Source organism: Hordeum vulgare, chromosome 7H (genome assembly GCF_904849725.1).
Source record: "Hordeum vulgare subsp. vulgare chromosome 7H, MorexV3_pseudomolecules_assembly, whole genome shotgun sequence".
Taxonomy (NCBI): Eukaryota; Viridiplantae; Streptophyta; class Magnoliopsida; order Poales; family Poaceae; genus Hordeum; species Hordeum vulgare.
Genome location: NC_058524.1, coordinates 554,816,614 through 554,837,452, shown reverse-complemented (window position 1 = coordinate 554,837,452; position 20,839 = coordinate 554,816,614). Strand labels below are relative to the sequence as shown.

Below are 20,839 nucleotides of genomic sequence, written 5' to 3'. Positions count from 1 at the left end.
CTTGAAATGGCATGCAAAATTATATGGTTTCATAGTGTTTTTCCGCGTTAGTAATTTTGAATTGTAGGTAAGAAAACATGTAAAATTTAACATAAATGTACTTGTAAATATCAATAAAACTGTCCTTATAGATGTTTCAGTTATCAAATTGAAACTTGCGCGTGTGGAGTTACAAGCCAATATAAATATAAGAATCGAGTCATAGGAATCCAAACAATTGCAATCCAACTCGAACCTAATGAATCCTTCATTTACTCAGGATCTATTCAAATCCAGTCGTAATAGCACATTAAATATCACAACATGTCCTCTTAATTTAGCAAATAAAACACTAATTGATCATTGATCATGCTACTTGATAGTACCATATTTTAGTAGATTTCTGCGTGAACATTGACGGTACAATGATTTCGTTGGACTTCATGCAATATGTCTTATAACATACTATTACAATATTTTATGGTTTTCATGATTCTAATGAAATTATTTGAATGTCCAAGGTATTCAAACATTTCCTTGGCAGAAGTCCAAAATTACATATGATAAATATTAAGTCGATCAATGTTTGCGCGACGAACTACAATAGCACCTCCTATAAATACTGAGTTGGCCACAATAAATTCGATGAAAAGTTAGCCACGATAAATTCATGAAAAGTTATCAAGCAATGAACAAGGATGATAGATGTCAAACATGCAACCAATTTATTTTTGGACAAGGCAAGACGTTTTTTTGTTAGTTTCTCATGACTTGAAGTTGGATAATGAGTGCAAAATTCGGACACCCTGGAAAATAAAGAAGAAGAAGAAGAAGAAAAGGTTAAAGTTCTTAACTTGTTTTTTTTGCGAACTATAAGAAGGGGCATGAAGGCCCATGATGTTTTTTTAGTCAAAGCGGCGACATACAACCTCAACACACAAGCCCTTACAAAAAGTTGAAATGACAAACAAGTCCCGCAGTTTTCCGAAGAAGATTATGGATAGAAAAATAAAAATGTGATCGATGGCCGGGGGGAATTATTTTTGCGGCCTTTCGACTAAGAATGCGACGAGTCGTTTGAAGAATCTGACCAACCGACGTGGGCGCCATGGCTCCTCCCAATCCACCGCCGGTGGTGCATGGAATGCCCATCGTGATCCTCCAACTTGATGGGAGGGTTTCTTCTTGCACGTCGGGTTGGGTCACTTTATTACTGAAGAAGAACAGAGAGGAGGAGAATGGAGAAGCGGAGGCCAAAGCAACAATGTGCCATGGATCCGTCCAGAGAGTCCCAACGGAGGATTCAACAATTATCCTTCTATGCACCTCCACCATTCCGCCGCTCAACACGAGCTTGAGGGGGGGGGGGGTGGGTGGGGAGAGTCGATCTAAATCTGTGCACTCTGTTATTCACTCGAGAGAAGAGTACTAAAAATAAACCTACAATGGCTACCAATCAAACCTCTCCCCCGCTTATTGTCGACCACATGGTTGTCGTTGATTGGAGGGAGAGAGGCCGGCGAGGGATACTAAGAGAGAGATCAAAACTTATTGGCGGCAAGGGATCCAATCTCGACATGGAAGGCCAACCCACAAAGTCCGACTGAATCACTAACTCTTCTATGACATTCTTAACTTGTGTGGTATGTATGTGTAGAGCATGAATACCACACCATTTTGTATGCCACCACTACTTTAGTGATCTAAAATATTTAAAATTTCTCTAGGAAGAGAATATATAATCTACTCCCTCAGTCCCAAAATAAATGATTCCACCAAACCTATATATCAGGACAAAAGGAAAAGCATATGCAGGGTTCCAAACCAAAATGGGGCTGCTACACATCCACCGGCGGATGTTTAGTAAACATCCGCCACCTCAACGACCGTTGGATGTATTGGTGCAGCCGTCCGATCTACGTCCCCGTATCCAATAGTTTCTGAAACACAGGTCGAGTTGTAGAAACAATAGCCGCGTTGCGAAAACAATGATCGTGCTTCAAAAAAAAAATCCTGAAACAATGATCGCGTTGCAGATTTTTTTTACGTAACTCCTGAAACAATGGCTGAGTTGCAGAAACCACGACCCTATTGCAAAAATGTTGCAGGCCAGTTGCGGAGCTGCCCGACGGCGGAGGGCGACGGGCAGGCCGGCGGCGGAGGGCCGTGGGGCAGGACGACGGGGCGGGGCGGTGGCGCGGGGCGGCGGAGGGCGACGGGCAGGCCGGCGGCGGCGAGGTCGTCGGGGCCACAGCAGGCCGACGACGGAGGGGCAATGGGGCCGCAGCAGGCCGACGGCGGCGAGGTCGTCGGGGCCGCAGCAGGCCGACGGCGGAGGGGCGACGGGGCCGCAGCAGGCCGGCGGCGGCCAGGTCGTCGGGGCCGAGGCGTAGGCGAAGATACGGACTAGGCAGTTTTCTGAAACACCTGCCCAGTTTCTGAAACACCGATCCAGTTTCGAAATTCAACGGACGAGCGGGTGGCGGATGGATCGCGCGGATCGACCGGTGGAAGATAATCTTTTCCCAAACAATTTCGCTTTTTTATTCCGAGCCCCCGCACTTTTCACCCCACAAGCCGTTTTCTCTTCTCCCTGTCGTCCGCCTCCTCACTCTCCCCTTTGACTCCGCCCCTCCCCCACCTCTCTCTCTATCCCTCTCTCTCTCCTGGCGGCCGTCACCTCACGCGCACCCCGCGGTTGCAGAACCCAGAAGACTCCTCGCGAGAGCACGAGGCCGAGAGGAAGCAAGAACCCTAGCCCGGGCAGCCCCAAGGTGAGGACGCCTCCGCGCCGCCATTGTTTCCCCCCTGCTCGCCCCCCTCCCGCGCCGCTTCTCTGTTTCCCTGTCGCTTCCGCGGCGATCTCCGCCCGAAATGGGCGTCCCTGCGGTTTCTTGGTGATTGAACTAGGGTTCAGGCGTGGGTAATGGGTTTCTTGGTCTCGTGGGTGGTTTCTTTCTAGGGATTTTACTCCGGATTCCGCGGGGTTTGGGGAGGGTTTTGTCGGGTTTCTTGATATTTTCTTTTCTTGCGCGACGCCCGGGTTGGTCATTTCGGCGATTTTGTTGTGGTCTCGCGCGTTTGGTTGCCTGTTTGCAACCCTGAAGGGTCAGATTGGATCTCTGAGTGCAAGAACTCGCCGGAAATTTTGGACTTTTTTTGTTTGTTGGAATTTTAGGAGTTTTAACAGAATCGGGTGATTTTGGCGCAGTCGGCTGTTGGAATAGCTCGTATGCCTAGAAATTCCAAGAAGGTCGTTGTGGTTTTCTTGGTGTTGTTCTTTGTGGAGAATTGTTAAATCTAGTGGAGGATATTATCGCCAGATGGAATTTACTGTTCAGAATCTGAATGCTTCGACATTATCTGAATGTTCGTAAATGTATGGTTGAAGTGACGCTAGACATGCCTGGGTCAGCAGATGAATGTATCAGAATGGCCCAATTTGCTTATCACCATTTCTTGAAAGTCTGGGAAGGTCTATGATAGAATGCTTCTGGCAGAATTGGGTGCCATTGCCTGTATTGTGTAGTCTTGCTATTGTATATTTGTGGATTTGGTTAGCTTATGCTTGCAATTGCTATCAAAGTGATTCAGTTGCTTTCAGAGTATCACAGCAGTAGGTTTTGTTGTATTAAGTTTGTAGAATAGATTGTTTGCTAGTGGTCTAAAATTGCAGCATACCATGAAAATTCAGTCTCTATTTTTTTTTCATTGTTTTTCTTTTGTTTGGGTGTGAGACAGATGTAACTTCAATTTTGTGTAATGTGTGTAGCTTTTAGATTTTTATATGGGTCACGTAGCGAACATGTCTTGAATCATGATAGCTTCAGAGCTAGATTTGTCCTGAAACCTTCTGTTTGAATGATCACCTATTGCCATCATTGCAGATTTTGACCTAAAATGGGAGTGGCCGGTCACAACGATCCTTTGTTAGGTGAAACCACATGTGGGTCTTTGCTGCAGCAACTACAGGTGCTTTGCCAACCTTCCCTCCCTCTAAAATATATCATTTTCTTCCTTGCACTTTGTGAGAGGTAAATTGAAACAATGGCAACATGCACACACCATTTCAACTCGTTTGCATCAATGAGAGTGAACATATCATGTTTAAGCAGGAAGACATCAGATTTTATTAGTAACTGGTTTGAGTTATTTCAGCTGATATGGGATGAGGTTGGTGAGAGCGATGATGATCGCGACAAGATGTTACTTCAGCTAGAGCAGGAATGCTTAGATGTTTACAGGAGGAAGGTAGATCAGGCTTCTAGTTCCAGAGCTCGTCTTCTTCAACAACTTGCCAACTCCAAATCCGAGCTTACCAGACTCCTTTCTTCGCTGGGAGAACTGTCTATTTCTGGTGTTTTAGTTGTAAGTATCTGGGAATAGCCCCGCAACTCCCATCTCAACCTAGGTCCTTTATATATACATACTACCCAACTATACTTTAGTTGATACTTGATAGTTTGTCATACATTGTTTTAGTTTTGCATTTCTGCTAGAGTTTATCTTGGAGTATAATATCTCTTCCACTTATCTCTTCCGCTAATATAGTACATGTCTCCTTTCTCCTGATTTACAGCCTGACAAGACAACTGGTACAATCAAGGAGCAACTAGCAGCGACATCACCATTCTTGGAACAGCTCTGCAGGAAAAAAGAGAAGAGGGTGAAAGAGTTTGCTGATGTTCAACTCCAAATTCAAACAATACGTGGTGAAATTGTGGGTACTCTACAAGCTGGTGACCACTTGGAAATGCCCTATGTCAACGAGGATGATCTTTCAATGAAGAAACTAAATGAATTTCTTTTTGAACTACAAGCACTTCAAAAGGAAAAGGTTGGTACTGATTCCATTGTTTGCTTTGCGCAAGAACTGGTTCTGTTCTGTTAATAAGCCAATGTTCCAAATGTCAAAGCTTGCTGGAGCCTAAAGGCATTTTATGTTTGTGCAGTAGTTTCTCAAATTCACTTCATATGCTAAGTCTGCATAACTTTAGTAATCATTACCCCCTTGATGTTGAAATCTAAACTGTGGCATTAGCACATAATCCTGTACCATATTAATGACCAAAGCATTAGGCTACTGATATAGCTGATGACAGTCAGCGTAATGTTGATGCTCTGGATTATCTAAAATCACCTGACTGGAAATGACACCCTCAATTTATTTTGTATTGCAGAGTGATAGGTTGCACAAGATTCTTGACTTTGTGAACTCAGTGCACGATCTTTGTTCTGTCCTTGGGATGGATTTCTTGGCCACTGTTACTGAAGTTCATCCTAGCCTCAATGACTCTGTTGGTGCTCATTCTAAGAGTGTTAGTGATGAAACATTATCCAGGCTGTCTAAGATGGTGACCGAACTTAAAGAAGAGAAAGTTAAGAGGCTTGGAAAGGTAAATTTGCAGTTAGCCTCTTGTTATTGCTTTCCTTTCTTTAGGTGTCTTTGATTTCATTTCATATGTGATCTTATTTCTGATTAAGTGATGTGCTCTCTTAGGTTCAAGCTCTAGCTTCCCAGCTAACTGACCTTTGGAACTTAATGGATGCGACTGTGGAGGAACGACAACATTTTGATCATGTCACATGCAATATGTCCTCAACATTGGATGGAGTGACAGTTCCTGGAGCTTTGGCTCTTGATATTATTGAACAGGTTAAGATCTGTTTTCTTTTCTCAGTGAGTTTGGCGCATTGATAAAGTAGTACCTTGTTTTTCACCCATGACCTGACATATTTTTTGCACTCTAAAGGCTGAACTTGAAGTTGAAAGGCTGGATCAGCTAAAAGCTAGTAGGATGAAGGACATTGCATTCAAAAGGCAGACTGAACTTGAAGATATATATGCCCAGGCTCATATTGCAATAGATACTAGTGCTGCAAGAGATAGAATACTATCTGTTATTGATTCTAGTATGTTCGAGCCATCAGAACTACTGGCAGATATGGAGAACCAGATACTTAAAGCAAAAGAGGAGGCCTTGAGCAGAAAAGACATATTGGAGAAGGTTGACAGGTGGATGCTAGCATGCGAAGAAGAGAGCTGGCTTGAAGACTATAGCCAGGTACGCAAAATTTGTCATGTTACCCTTTCTCTGTCTCCATTTTACTGCTCGGACAGGAGGATATCAAAAGTGTGTTTCAGGCATATGGTGCTCCTTTGCACCAGCATTGTTCTTCCAATTCCATTCTCCATGTAGTTGAAACCACTTGTTTGACTGTGGACTCTTAAACTGATGTACTCTTATTGGCAGGATGATAATAGATACAGTGCAACTAGAGGCGCACATCTGAACCTCAAGCGTGCGGAAAAAGCTCGTGTTTTGGTTAATAAAATCCCAGGTATGTTCTGAAAATGGTTTCTTCATGAGAATCGCATCACATTACCTTATGGCCGCTGGCTTAGGACTCATATTATTACATACTGACATGATATGTGATGGGAGCGTGAGTGCTAGTCCTAATCTGACCTAACTTCTCATCCATATCTTTGATGGTTTACTGCAGCCATTGTTGACATGCTGGTGGCGAAGACCCAGGCTTGGGAACAAGAACACAACGCAGCTTTCACCTATGATGGTGTCGCACTTCTTGCGATGCTGGACGAATACAGAATCCTGAGACAGGAGAAAGAGGAAGAGAAGCGAAGAATGAGGGTTAGTACTCTTTTGTGCTCTTCCTTTCTGTCATGTCCAACTGCTATGTCCCGGATCATCTCTCAACTGTTCTATCTGCCGTTCATTCCAGGACCAGAAGAAGATAAACGACCAGCTAGCCGCCGAGCAGGAGAAGCTGTTTGGGTCAAAGCCGAGCCCGGCCCGGCCCCAGTCTGCGAAGAAGTTGCCTGGCCCTCGGGTCAATGGCGGCGCGGTGAACGGCACGCCGAACCGGAGGCTGTCAGTGCAGCAGCAGAACGGCCTGCGGTCGGCGAGCAGGGATGGGCGCAGGGAGAGCGTCAGGCCATCGGCGCCGGTGAACTATGTGGCCATCGCCAAGGACGACGCGGCTTCGCAAGCGTCTTCGACCTGACACATGCCCCCTTGGTGCCGGTGTCGGAGAAGTATAGCTGTGCAGTAGTCGCGAGATTATAGAGCTTAAGCTTAGCTTAGCTTAGGTGAATGATATAGTCATGGCGGGAATCGCCTTTGTAACTGGATGGATGTTCGTCTCGTTTTGTAGATCGAATGCAGACGGTGCTATGAATAACTGACACTTCTAGTTTCATCTGCCACCTCCGCTTTTTGCAAAACCAAAATATCATAAAAAATTTCCGTTGGACGCACCATCACCTGCGTATGCTTTATTTAATGAACAACTTTACACGACCAACTTGTCAGTCTCGCAGCTCTCCGCGCTTAAAATCATCTCGAATCATCTAACACTTCAGCACCAAGCAACTGAAAAGTAAGATAAAAATCATGGCGACACAAAGCCAACACAGCAATCAGGATCTGAAGAAGCCTATGTACATCATTCCATCGTCTCGGTTTCAGTAATCCGTGGGAGGCTGGCGGGGATCGTAGGCCTCGGCCTCGGGCTCAACTTGATGATCCTTCTGCAGCTGCTGCTTCTCCTCCCTCTGCCGCGCCTTCTTGCTCACCTTGTCACATCAGAGCATTTCGGAATCAGCACAGGACGACGACATTGCAGGCGAGGCTAATCATGGCGGCGGCTCGAAGGATTGGACTGCTTACCTTGTGGGACCTTGGTTGGAGCCGATGGTGGTCCGACGACGCGGCCGCCACCTTGCGCCGCGGCAGGCTCCTGCCCCCCCTGAGCCTGTTCTTACCGGGCCTGTAGCAGCTGAGGCCGCTCCGGCCGCCGGCGCTGGAGCCGTCGAAGCTGATGGCGGACACGTCGTTGGAGCCGCAGCTCTCCTTCTCCTCGACGGCCACGTCCTGCCGCCGCCTCACCACCACCACCCGCCGCCCGGCCACCGCCGACCCGGCGTCCGTCGCGTTCTTGCTCGCGCTGTCGTCGGCCCCCGGCTCGGCCTGCCGCGTCGCCATCCACCGCTCCAGCCAGCTCCACCCCACGTTGAACTCCCCCTGCTCCGACCGCGACGAACGCTTCTTCGTGCCGCCGCTCCTCAGCTGCCCATCAAGACGAGTTCAGAAGAGAGAGACCCAAATGAAATGTACACTACTCGATCGTTGCCTCAAAGCTCCATCAGCTTACCTGCTGCGAGAAGGCGTAGGCGAGGGCGCGCTCGCGCCGCGTGGTGGCCTCCATCTTGCTCTGGATCCTCATCCTCAGCACGTTGGAGCTCAGCGTGCTGTCGTCCCACTCCTCCTGAAACATCACATTTAATATAAGTTGACTGTTCATTTAGCTGCCTAATTAAGCCGTAACACTATTTCCCTCCCTTGACCAAAAGCGATGCGATCGCGGTCAAGTCCTTGTGTGCCACAGTGTGGCAGCAGCGGCAGCAAAAGCTCTGCAGTACCTTGGCTCTGAAGACCTGGGGCCGCGGCTTCTGGTTCTGGCCCGCCCGGTGCTGCGCCGACACCGACGCGCCGTCGTCGGTCAGCTGGAGGTTGCTCAGGGACTCCCCAATCTGGACCTCCACCGATGCTGCCATGGACGGCGAGGCAGGGCTCTTGGGCTCTTCACCGTAGCAGCACTCCTGTCCCGAGCTTCTCCTCAGCTCCTCTTGCAGCAAGCGGCCTCTTGCCTGCAGCAACGCAGACACACGCGAATGGATCCGCATGAGCGATCGGCTTGCGGCCACCTAGGCGCAGTTTGGGCTCTGAATCAGGATTCTCATTCAGTTTTCAGGAACGCACCATGAACCTCCTGAATGCGGACTGGATCAGCGTCGCGGCCTCGTCCTCGGTGAACGGCTTCGTCGGCTCGCTGGGGCTCCACTTAACTCGAACTTCTTCAGCGTTGCCGCGCGCGCCGCCGTTCACCTCGCGGCGACCCTGATCGGCTGCCGCCGGAGCATGGGCGTCCTGCGTCATCGCGCATGTCTCGAAGCTCCTGGCCGAGACCGTCCCGTCGTCGTCGTCCTCCCCATCCTCGGCACCCGCGCCGTTTTCTTCGCCGCACAGGTACAGCCTCAGAGAGCCCCACCGCCTCTTGTGGTCGCCCGGGCTCCTTTCCTGCGAAGAACAAGAATGTCACATTGCGGCGGCAGACTGAAATCTCGAACTGCTGTTGAGAATGCAATGCACCCACGCTGTGGCCTCCGCGTCCCGCCGACGAGGAGGAGCCGCAGGGGCTCTTGGAGAGGACTCTCCGGACAATGCCGCCGGCGAGGCCCATGGCTCTGCTGCACCGTGCCAAGGCCCTGACACGCTCACTCACCGAGTAGCCGATCCAAGGCGACGGGACGGAGCCGTGCGTGTGGCTAGCCGGGTGCCCTTATAGCGACGGCACCACCACCGGGGGACTAGCGGCCATAGACTCGCAGAGTACGGAGCGGAGCAGAGGTGGTGAATCCAACCAAAACAGGCAGAGATGAGATGCGATGCGGTTGCTTTGGTTGGGTGCAACTTTGTGTGTGTAAAGGCAGGCGCGGGCGCGCGTTTGATTGGCGGATCCGCACACGCCGCGGTGGCCTTGATGATGACAGGGAGAGACGGGGCGAGGCCCCATGTGTTGGGCTTTCTTTTGGGTCTGGCAGAGGAGAGGAGGCAAGGGGGCTTTAGAGCTGGACCGGAGCGTCTTGTTCCACACTGCTCTCTCCCTCTCTCTCTCTTTTGGACATGTTCTGATTATTAGCTTCAGGGGGGAGGAGGGGTTAGTCAAGACCAAGTTCGTTTCGCTATGGTTATCATCAGTTTGCATCCGGACAGTCGCTGTCAGTCCATTCATTCATCATGAAGGGGGTACAGACTACGGTACAGAGAGTACTACAGGCTAGAGATAGAGAGACAGTGGAACGAACCTCCCGCTGTCGACTTCTTGCCTGGGTGGGGGTCGCCGTGCACGGTTCGGCCGTTCAGGTACATACATGATGATGGATCTGTCGGCAGGAGCTTACTTATATTAGCCTTCTGACGAGTGAGGAAATAAAGGAGATTAGCGGGAAAGAATGTCCGGAGATAAAAGGTTCTAGAGGTGCACCCTTTTCCCACATGGCTTTGCTCTCCCTCGCCTCATCCAACCTAATCTTCTGTTTGGCCTTGCTTGCTCCAGGGTGCACCCATATTCCACCCGCCTCTCTCCTACAGTCCTGCTCTCGAGCTGTAGCACGCTGCAGATTCCTCCTCATCATCACACGATAAAAAGCACACTAGGGTCGGTACCCGCCTGCCTGCCTGTTGACAGCAACAGCAGGGCCTCAGAGCCCGGACCTGAACCCAACCGAAGTCTCAACTCTGAACTGAGGCCTCGACTGTGGCCGACGCATGAATCCTGCGGCGTGGCACCGCACCGGCCGGTCTCCATTTCCCCATGTCAAGCCCGAGCCAGTTAAAAGGCACAGGCCGAACCCCGCGCGGCCTCAGGTCAGGCTGTGCTGACGGTACAGCTCTCCTCATGCGCTGACAGTTAAAAGGGCACAGGATGATGAAATGAAGAAACGAAAGCAGAATACAAAGCCAGGGCGTAGATGGGCAAGTGAGCGCAACGACGTATGGCTGGACGTGGCGCCTGTCGGAGATCTGATGACATGAGCTAGGAGTTTTGAGTTTGACAGCTGGATGTCCTAGATGAAGCGTCATCGACATAGGTAGACCAGCTGGTGTGCCCCTGAATTGTCCCTCGTCTCGAGCACACCTGACGTATGTATGCTGTAGTACCAATGATGGATTATGCGGATCAGGCAGGGCCATCAATCATCATACTACTAAGTAGGAGTACTTACCAGTGGCTCCACGCATTCAATCACTCTGCATCTATGCTGCACCAATGGCGATCGGCCGCGGGGCAAGGGCGCTCTCTCCTCGCATCCTGAGAGCATTGCCTCTGGATTTATAAATACCATTAGATGAAGCATGGAAGTGATGAAATAAGCATGCTCGATCAAGCACCTGCGATTTAGCATAGGGCCATATGCTCCGGTTAATATAATTGTCTAAGGAGCTCGACCTTTTGTTATTCTCAAATACACATCAAAATGCATGTCATTTGTATAAGTTCACTAAAATGGCTAAACCCTAAACCCTAAGGCTCTAAACCTAGGAAGTTTCTTCGTTGCATGGAAGAGAGTTGGGATGGCAGACAATACGATCCTTGATACTCCCTCCGTTCCTAAATATAAGTCTTTCTAGAGGTTTCAATAGGGGACTACATACGGATGTATATAGACATATTTTAAAGTGTAGATTCACTCATTTTGCTTTGTATGTAGTCCCTTAGTAAAATTTCTTAAAATACTTATATTTAGGAACGGAGGGAGTAGATGCTAATCATTGCTACTTGTGACAACAACAAATAATGTCATGTTGATTTCAGTCTCATGAATGCTAGACGAAATAATCAGGAAGCAATGAATACTATTCCTCGTTATCAACAAAACAGGCTCGTCTATGAAGAATTATGTAAATACATCAAACTGTACAACCACATTCAAATCAAGCATAATATGCAGGAGATGGTTTCAGATTATTGCATATGGCATGTACGTTAAAGATTAATTCAAGCTCAAGACAAGTGACACACATATGCCTTTGAAAGAAAGAACATAAAGCTACCCTACGAATATTCCAAAATGAATCTGCAGTTGGATTAATATAGCAGGTTAACCTACTAGTAGCTATGCTATCCATTAGTAATGGAAGGAAGCATTTCATCTTACTGAGCAGAGACAGATGAAAAACAATTACAGATCCAAGTACAGAGAAAACGTACTTGTGATTACAAATGAAGCCAATAAGTAGACAGCCTGTCTGAGAGTCCCATTTTTGTGTTAATGGTGGTTAAGGGCTTAAGGCCATCCCATCCAAGCCTGCCATGTCAAACAAGTGTCTGGCATTGCACCCACATAAACCATAGGCCGCGAAGCATATACGAATACATGTGCTCCGCAGATTATTCATGATCTCAATCAACTGAAGCGTTGAACTTTGCAAGGCACCAGCTTGTATCAATTTTCAGGAATGCAGCTATAACAGTAGAACCTTTTGGGAACAAATACATGGTAGAATTCATCCCAAACTCCAAATGATTCATAGGGCAATCAGAGGGCAGAATCGCCAACAAAAGCAGAAACAAAGAAAATGTTAAGGTCTGCTTTCACTTATGATGATATCCTCGGAGGCAACTAGTTCTGAAGGTGCCCCACTAACATTCCACATATGTTGTCTGCTTCTGTTTACATCAATCCAGCTCGTTCCGGGCTCCTTTTCCACCTTTCTTGATCTCATCAGCCTCCTTATCTCAGAAGCATCTTCCCACCGTCCAACTGTTCTGTACACATTTTCAAGAAGAACGTAGCTCAAGTGGTACTGAGGCTTTAACTCCATCATTTTCTTGGCAACCCTTTCTGCTACATCTGGGTTTGACTGTGTGGAAGAAGCGCCAAGAATTGCTGCCCACAAGGACGAATCATCCCTGAAGGGTGATTTGTTTATCAGATCTTCAGCCTCTTCCAGAAGTTCTACTCTGCTCAGAAGATCAACAATGCAATTGTAGTGTTCAATTCCAGGGGCAATGCCACAGTCTTTGCTCATAGATTTGAAGTAGCTCCGTCCTTGCTCAACCATTCCAGTATGACTACATGCAAAAAGAACACCAATGAAACTGATGTAGTCGGGTTTCGCCCCTTCGCTAACCATCCGATTGAACAAATTGATAGCGTGCTCAGCATGGCCATTCTGAGCAAATCCGCCAATCATGGCATTCCAAGTAACTGTGTTACGGACACTGCTCGCTTCAAAAACTCTATAAGCATAGTCTACAGCGCCACATTTTGCATATAGGTCTACAAGTGCAGACTCAACAACCACATCTCTCCAGCCTCCACTCCTCAGAAACCGGCAATGGATCTCCTTTCCTGGTTTTACAGAAGATAGACCAGCACATGCCCTTAGAATGGTCCCCAAGCTATATGAGTCATCGCATTCCCTATCCATCTGTCGAAACAGCACGAGAACCTTCTCGTACTCTGCATTCTCGCAATAACCTCCAAGCAACGCACACCATGAAACAGCATTCCGGACCTGCATCTTGTCAAACACCTTGCGCGCCTCCAACATCGCCCCGCACTTGGCGTACATGTCGAGCGTGCTGCTCTCCACAATCACATTCCCAGAAAGACCGCGGGTCAGTACCTGAGCATGCGCCTCGCGTCCCTGCCTCACCCTCTTCAAGTTCCCTAGCGCTGTCATCATCGAGCCAAATGTGCAGCCATCCGGCTCAACCCCATTCGTCATGACCATAGTCCGGAGCCACCTCACAGCCTCCTCAAACCAATAGTTCCGCACAAATGCTGATAACAGCGACGTGTAGCATATCCCATCAGGGGCGCGCATTTCCTCGAACGCCTTCCGCGCGTCACCTGGCGAAGCCGCATGGCCATACATGTCCACCAGAGCACTCAGGACGATGTCGTCGTAGTTGAATCCACGAGCGATGATGCTCCCGTGGACGCAGGCGCCCGCGTTGCGGTCTTGGAGCACGGCGCAGGCCTTGACGGCGGCGGAGAATGCATGGGCGTTGGGTGTGACACCGTCCGCGCCGGCGACCATGGACCTGAGGGACTGGAGCGCGCGGCGAGGAAGCCCCGCGCGGAGGAACGCGGCGAGGATGGAGGAGTGCGCGACGACGTCCCGGTGAGGGAGGTCGTCGAACGCCCTGAGCGCGTGGGGCAGGTGGCGCGGGAGGCGGACGTAGAAGGCGAGGAGGGCGTTGGCGACGTAGCGGTCGGCGAGGAGACCCGCACGCGCGGCGCGGGCGTGGAGGCAGTACCCGAGACGGGGCGGCGGGTGGCGGAGCAGGACGGCGGCGAGGGAGAGGGGGGACGAGGCGTGCGCGGCCGCGAGGCGCGCCGCGGCGGGGAGGTCCTGGGAGTCGAGGAGGCGGAGTACGTCGTGGTGGGCGGCGGACAAGGTGATCCTCGGCGGTGGCATCGGGACGCGGGCATGGGGCGCTCCAGTCGCCGGGGCGTGGCGCGATGTGCCGGCGTCGTGTTCTCTCTCTTTTTCTTTCTTGCGGGGGAATGCAGTGGACAAGAAAGACTTGAAATTTCATACCGGATTTTTCATGGGACCGGCCGATTGAGGCAACAATAACTACTGTATATTTTATCCTTATATAAAGTTGAGATTAGCATAAAATGAACTTGTTTTGAAAATATTTCATGATCCATTTTTTTACAAGGCATTGACCACGGCAATAGTCAGTAATCCTATAGCTGCTACTTTAGGCGGTGGTGTTTTCTATCAAACGCGATGATTTTGTTCGCCTTTTATCCATTTGTGTCGGTCAGGCGAAAACGAATGTCCGTTTCCGCAAACGGGCCGGTGCATGCGTTCAATGCTGGCCGGATCCATTTTTTTCGACGTGCGAAAAAAATACATAAATTCATAATTAAACATTAAAAGCAGGCCACAAAGACCGGCGAGAGTCCACGCGTCCGCATTACATTAATTAAACATAAAAAAACTAAAACTACCAGGACAGCCCTAGGCGTTGTAGTCGTCTGTCATCATTTTTGGTTGCCGAGGAGGTGGCTGGATGTGGATGGACGGGGTTCTGAAAGTAGATGACGGAACCCACCGCACGCTCGGATTAAAAAAGACCGGCCGTGGTCGCTGACGCGTGGGTCTGAGGATGGCGGCCTTCATAAATTATGTTGACCGCGGTGGTTGGGGACGGACAGCGAGGGAGCGCGCGTCCGCGCCAACGCATTTCAGTCCCAAATTTGGGCCGGAAATGAGTCGGCGCGGACACGAAGCGGACGCGTTTTGGCAATGGGTCAGCGTGTTGGGCCATCATTTTTGTCCACGCCAACCTAAACGGACGATATCAGACGAAATGGGTCGCCCCATTGGAGTTGCTCTAAGGGGGCTGCTACAAATTATCCGACTTAATTTTTAATAAACCAGTCAGGTCTTTAACCATCAGTGGTGGAGCCAGCCAACTCATGGAGCCGGGGCAAAGACAATGTAAAGTGTAGTTGTCTAGCATTTACCCTTGTAATTAGTGGTACTAATCAAGATTTTAATGTACTACTTAGTGGGAGATGGTTGAAGCAGCCCGGGCAGCTGCTCGGGGTCGCCGGGAGGTAGCTCCGCCCCTGTTAACCATCCGATCAAAGCCCTCACAAACTTTGGATTGGTCAACTTAGGTGGCATCTCTATGAGCAAAGCATCATTGTGCGTGGCCTCGTCTTCCTCGCGTCACAACGAATGTCAAATTCCCGAGACAAGGGATGCCTAAGATAGAGCAGTGAGCTCCAGCAAGCAACCGTGAAATAGCTCACATTCGCAGCCTCGATGATGCACTCGCTCGCAGCACCAAGATCGGCCCCGGCGCCATTCCTCACCTTGCAGAAAAGTCACTGGACGCGTGGTAGCGGTGCTCGCGAACTGCCGCTCCAGAGAAGACACCTGCTGGAACACATCATCGTCGCCGGTCTTGGCAACGACGTCGACTCCAGGCTTGGCAGCAGCGCTTCATTGCAGCATTGCGATCCCCCTCAAGCGCCGTCGGCGAGGCAACATCGAGCCATCGGCAAGCACTCCATTGCAGCTCCGGAGTCGGTGACTTGCAGCACCGTAGCCGGCGACTTGCAGTTCCCCCGCCTGTGATGAGCGCTCCATTGCAACTCCGCCCTTGGCGCCAAGCGCTCAATTGCAGCTCCGTCGCCATCACACGAGTGCTGCCTCGAAATGCGAGGTTGCCTTGCACCACAGACGAGGTTGCAATGCAGGGCGACGATCGTGACGCATTTCTGCGTCGTGTCCAGGTGTTCTTCGTCGTTTCATATCACCGGCGGTACCACCTGGTTCCCCCGCTAATGTGGGACTTTGTGGACATTACTGTGCAACTATGTTGCTCCCCTCCAAGCTACTGTGATGGTGCTTGTCGTGGCTAATATCCTCCGGTGATGAGATGTATAGGGAAAAAGAAGAAAGAAATGAGTGGAGGAGTAGGAGCAACTTCGTTAGGGATATGATAAGGTTGGAGGGAAAGGGTGGGCAGCCTGACGCAGACACGTTGAGCGTGGAGGAGGAGGCTTACATGAGATAAAGGCCAGCGAGATGATTTTTAACGTTTTCGAAGATTTAAGTGTGTGCCGAGCCACACGTGGCACTCACCATACGCGCAGTGAGGGGCAGATCCAACTATATGGCCAGGTTTGGCAGCCGCCATACTTAAACATTGATTAAAATAGTGCACATATATATTGTATGTACGAAGATTTAAGTTGAGTCGAAGGAGTTTTTATTAGTTTCGTTAACTTGGAGGAGGAAGACTCGTAGGGGGCAGGCGTTTCATGGCCTCCAGTGTATTTCACGAGGTAGTTTTGTTGTTACGTACGTATTTTTTGAACACATGTTTAATCATGGCATAACTGAAGGCATATTTGAGGGTTCCGCGCGGCGGAAGGTTTCCTGTGTTTCCTACCTTAGCCGCCGTCAGGAGAAGGCGAGTAGGGAGGGGATTTTCTTCCACTGGAACTCAACCGACTAGGGTGTTGGCCCCTCTCCCTGTGGTTGCTGCTCCGGTGACAAGAGGGAGGGGCTGTTGGAAATATGCCCTAGAGGCAATAATAAATTGGTTATTATTATATTTCCTTGTTCATGATAATCGTTTATTATCCATGCTAGAATTGTATTGATTGGAAACCCAAATACATGTGTGGATACATAGACAACACACTATCCCTAGTGAGCCTCTAAAGGACCAGTTTGTTGATCAAAGTTGGTCAATGTTTCCTCGCCATAGACATGAGTTGTCATTTGATAATGGGATCACATCATTAGGAGAATGATGTGATGGACAAGACCCAACTATGAATGTAGCATATGATCGTGTTAGTTTATTGCTACTGTTTTCTGCATGTCAAGTATTTGTTCCTATGACCATGAAATTATGCAACTCCCGGACACCGGAGGAATGCCTTGTGTGTATCAAACATCCCAACGTAATTGGATGACTATAAAGGTGCTCTATAGGTATCTCCAAAGGTGTCTGTTGGGTTGGCATGAATCGAGACTTGGATTTTTCACTCTGTATGAGGGAGAGCTATCTCTGGGTCCACTCGGTAATACAACATCACAAGGAGCTTGCAAGCAATGTGACTAAGGAGTTAGTCAGGGGATCTTGTATTACGTAACGAGTAAAGAGACTTGTCGGTAATGAGATTGAACTAGGTATGGGGATGCCGACGATCGAATCTCGGGCAAGTAACATATCGATGGACAAAGGGAACAATATACGAGATTGATTGAATACTTGACATCGTGGTTCGACCGATAAAGATCTTCATAGAATATGTAGGAGCCAATATGGGCATCCAGGTCCCGCTATTGGTTATTGACCGGAGAGTGTCTCGGTCATGTCTGCATAGTTCTCGAACCCGCAGGGTCTACACACTTAACGTTCGGTGACACCAGAGTAGTATTGGGATATGTACATTGGTGACCAAATGTTCCGCGGAGCCCCGGATGAGATCTCAGACGCCACGAGGAGCTTCGAAATGGTCCGGAGGTAAAGATTTATATATGGGAAGTCCTATTTTGGCTATCGGAAAAGTTTCGGGTTTTATCGGTATTGTACCAGGAAGTTTTTGGAAGGTTCTAGAGGGTTCCGGAGGAGTCCGGAAGGATCCCTCTAGCCCCTGGTATGTGCATGGGCTGCAACAGGGCGTCCAAGACTTGTTAGGCCAGCCCCAAGGGCCCATGCGGTTGGGAGGGAAGAGTCCCTAAAGGGGAAGGCACCTCCTAGGTGCCTTGGGGAGGGAGGAAACCTCCCTAGGCCCACGGCCCCTCCTTGGAGGAGGGGCTAGGGCTGCGACCCAACCCTCCTCCTTGCCTCCTATATATAGTGGGGGAGAGGGAGGGCTGAACACACCAATTACCATGCCCCGGTGGCAGCTCTACCTCTCCCATAACTCCGTTTTCTCCTCAGATCGGTTCCGGCAGTGCTTGGCGAAGCCCTGCTGGCACTGCTCTACCATCATCTCCACCATGCCATCTTGCTGGTTGAGATCCCATCTACTTCTCCTTCCTCTCTTTCTGGATCAAGGAGGAGACTTCATCGAGCCGTACGTGTGCTGAACACAGAGGTGCCGTCTGTTTGGCGCTAGATCGGGACAGATCGTGATAGGATCACGAGACATATCATGATTGGATCGTGAAGACATTCGACTAAATCAACCACATTATATATGCTTTCACTTAGCGATCTACAAGGGTATGTAGATGCACTCCTCTCGTAGATTTTAAACCCATAGATTGATCTTGGTGAGCGTAGGAATTTTATTGTTCCCCATGCAACGTTCCCCAAAAGTGGCATCATGTGCTAGGTCTATGCGTAGATGACATCTCGAGTAGAACACAAAGGAGTTTGTGGATGTTAATATTCAGATTGCTTCCCTCCTTAGTCTTTTCTTGGTTCAGCGGTATTGCGGGATGAAGCGACCCAGACCAACCTTACTTGATGGGGGGATAACCCCGGGGTAGGCTCGCCAAGCCTACTGCCCCACACTTTGGTGTAAAGTGGGGGAGAAAGCTTCCTCGGCGCCGGCTCCTCCTGGCCGGCTACGTAACAAGCGCCGGCTAGGAGCGTTGCCGTCTTCCCTCTGGCCGGATGGCTAGCCACCAGCCGGCTAGGGAGCACCCGTCGCATCAATCCCTATGATGTGACGGGGGCCTTCGATTAAAGGTGAAAGTACCTCAGCTCGGGTACGCTGGAGAAGAATACGCATGGCTACAGTGGTGTGACAGCCCGATGCCGACGTTCCAGAAGCTTCCCCTTTTCTTTCCGTTTTCGTCGTGTGGGTATTTTCAGTTGCCACATCATCATCGCATCATGCGCATCATCAGCATTGCATCGGCATCTCCGTTGCCGCCAGTTTTCAAAACTTGCATTCGTTGTTAGTTGTCGGTTCGCGTCGTCGTCCGTTCTGAGCCCGACCGCACTCGCACGCGCCCGCGGCACCGTCGAAACCCTGTTTTTAAAGTGCGTTTAAAACTTTCTCTGATCGAGGTGAAATTTGGCACGCGATTGCGATTAGTTATAGCTAGGCCGCCCGTCGAATTTCGTCGGATCGGAGACCGTCTGGTACCCGAACGGTCGCCCGTAGCGGCACCGTCTTCGGTTGTTCGTCGGATGTCTGTCGGTGTTTTTAAAATCGTTGCAGCGCCGCCCGTTCTCCCTCTCGTCTCCGGGTATTCCCTCTACACGGCCACATAGCTCGTCCCGCGTTCAGAATCGTCCGAATCCGACCCCGCGGTTGGATCCGGATCGCGATTCCGGTTAACCGAGCCCCCTTTTCCTTATAAATAACCCCCTCCTCCTTAATTTTTGGACAGCCTCTCTCCTCCCACCTCGTTTTCCGCACCAAACCCTAGATCCACCTCTCTCTCTCCTCCCACCAGCCTCCAGCCGTCGCGGGCCCGCCGAGCCCATCCGGGGCCCGCCCGAGCCCGTATCGCGCCGCCGCATGAGGCCCATCCGCCACCGCCAGCAACCGTGCGTGCCTCCCGCGCCTTCCCCGCCGGCGCCCCGCCTCCAGCTGCCCCGCCGCCAGCACCTGCATGCCGAGCTCGCCGGCCGCCCCCGCGTCGGATCCGCGTCGCGCCTCGCCGCCCTGGCCCCTGCGTCGCTGGCCGCAGCCCCGCTGGCCGGAGCAACGCCGCCTCGCGCCGTCTTCCGTCATGCCGTAGCAGGCAGCGCCGCCGGCACCTTGTGTTGTCCCGCCGGTCCGGCCGGCCCCGTCGAGTCCCCTGTGCTCCCGTCGCCGTGCACCGCGGGTCGCCGCCGCGGGAGGAGACGCCGCCGTCGGTGCGATCCAGATCGAGGACTCGATCCCGCTGGCGCCCCGTTGACCGGCCCAGGCGCTCCCACCAACCGCGGCCCACCCGAGGCCTCGGTGGCCCAGCTCCGCCCGCTGGCTCCCTCGGCCCAGCAAGCGCCCCGGCCCCGGGCACGCTAGCTCCTCCGCCTCCCTGGCCCATCCCCGCCTCGCCTGGCCCAGCTCCCCAGCTGACCCGAGAGCCCCCCCAAGGTGAGCGAGCCACTCCCTCGCCCCCAGCGCCGCATAGTTATTTTGCGCCCATGTACAGCCCGTTAGAATTTCAGGTTGTTTTTCGGAATTGTTTATATTCCAGAAAATAGGTATATCTTAGAACGTCCGTAGATTTTAAACCGTAAGTCGGAACGACGCGTTTTATATATGCTTTTGTGGTAGTTTCGCGCGTAGAGTACGAATTTGAAACTTGCATATTTATTCGACGTCGTTTGGCGTGCCGTATGCATAGATTAACTTGCTGTCCTAATTTGTCAGTCTCCGGTATTTATTTTTCGCGCGTGCTCGGATAGCCCGGATGTCGCGAAATAAATGTCCTTGTTTTAGGGACTATTTATCCGCGTATTTCAGAGCGGTCTTTGATATTTTTGCGTGTAGGGATTTGCCGTTAGTTTATTTCTCGTGTCTATGTTTATTTCTCCCGCGTTATTGTGTGGCTTTATATTGTGTTGCAAGCCCCACATATTTTATATGTTTTAGGGGTAGAAAAATCCCGTGGATTTTTCTGTGCAATTAGATTTAGCTTTTGAGGAGTTTCGTCGATATGCAACGCGTGCATATTGAACTTCACTTAATGTGTAGGTGTGATTGTGTGATTTGTCATGCCGTGACTTGCATGTATTCAGCTGCTCATGCTTCATTTGTGTTGTTGCACCGTGTGGTGAATTCCGTGTGTTGATTCGTGTTTCCGGTTTTCCTCCGTCTCGATAG

The 20,839-nt window shown here is 50.4% G+C and overlaps 3 protein-coding genes across 4 annotated transcripts; 1 reads left to right on the top strand and 2 right to left on the bottom strand.

Moving 5' to 3' along the window:
* Positions 1 to 2,579: 2,579 nt before the first annotated feature.
* Positions 2,580 to 7,203, top strand: LOC123406971 (65-kDa microtubule-associated protein 1-like). Its single transcript, XM_045099990.1, has 10 exons — positions 2,580 to 2,753; positions 3,867 to 3,951; positions 4,138 to 4,347; positions 4,559 to 4,816; positions 5,160 to 5,375; positions 5,480 to 5,635; positions 5,733 to 6,044; positions 6,234 to 6,321; positions 6,487 to 6,635; positions 6,727 to 7,203. The coding sequence occupies exons 2-10, from the start codon at positions 3,880 to 3,882 to the stop codon at positions 7,006 to 7,008; spliced, it is 1,743 nt and encodes a 580-aa protein (XP_044955925.1). The 5' UTR covers positions 2,580 to 2,753; positions 3,867 to 3,879; the 3' UTR covers positions 7,009 to 7,203.
* Positions 7,204 to 7,246: 43 nt separating this feature from the next.
* On the bottom strand, positions 7,247 to 9,845 carry LOC123406972 (protein IQ-DOMAIN 33). Of its 2 annotated transcripts, none has more exons than XM_045099991.1 (6): positions 9,160 to 9,845; positions 8,766 to 9,083; positions 8,426 to 8,653; positions 8,158 to 8,271; positions 7,674 to 8,072; positions 7,247 to 7,579 (listed from the first exon to the last, which is right to left on the bottom strand). In XM_045099991.1, exons 1-6 carry the CDS (start codon positions 9,244 to 9,246, stop codon positions 7,469 to 7,471), a joined length of 1,257 nt encoding a protein of 418 aa, XP_044955926.1. In that variant the 5' UTR covers positions 9,247 to 9,845; the 3' UTR covers positions 7,247 to 7,468. The 2 variants fall into 2 exon arrangements, with proteins under 2 accessions (XP_044955926.1, XP_044955927.1); XM_045099992.1 differs by having other exon boundaries at positions 9,289 to 9,843.
* A 1,690-nt stretch (positions 9,846 to 11,535) lies between these two features.
* LOC123406970 (pentatricopeptide repeat-containing protein At1g03540) lies at positions 11,536 to 14,190 on the bottom strand. The gene has a single exon (XM_045099989.1). It carries the CDS (start codon positions 13,995 to 13,997, stop codon positions 12,150 to 12,152), a length of 1,848 nt encoding a protein of 615 aa, XP_044955924.1. The 5' UTR covers positions 13,998 to 14,190; the 3' UTR covers positions 11,536 to 12,149.
* Positions 14,191 to 20,839: the final 6,649 nt, after the last annotated feature.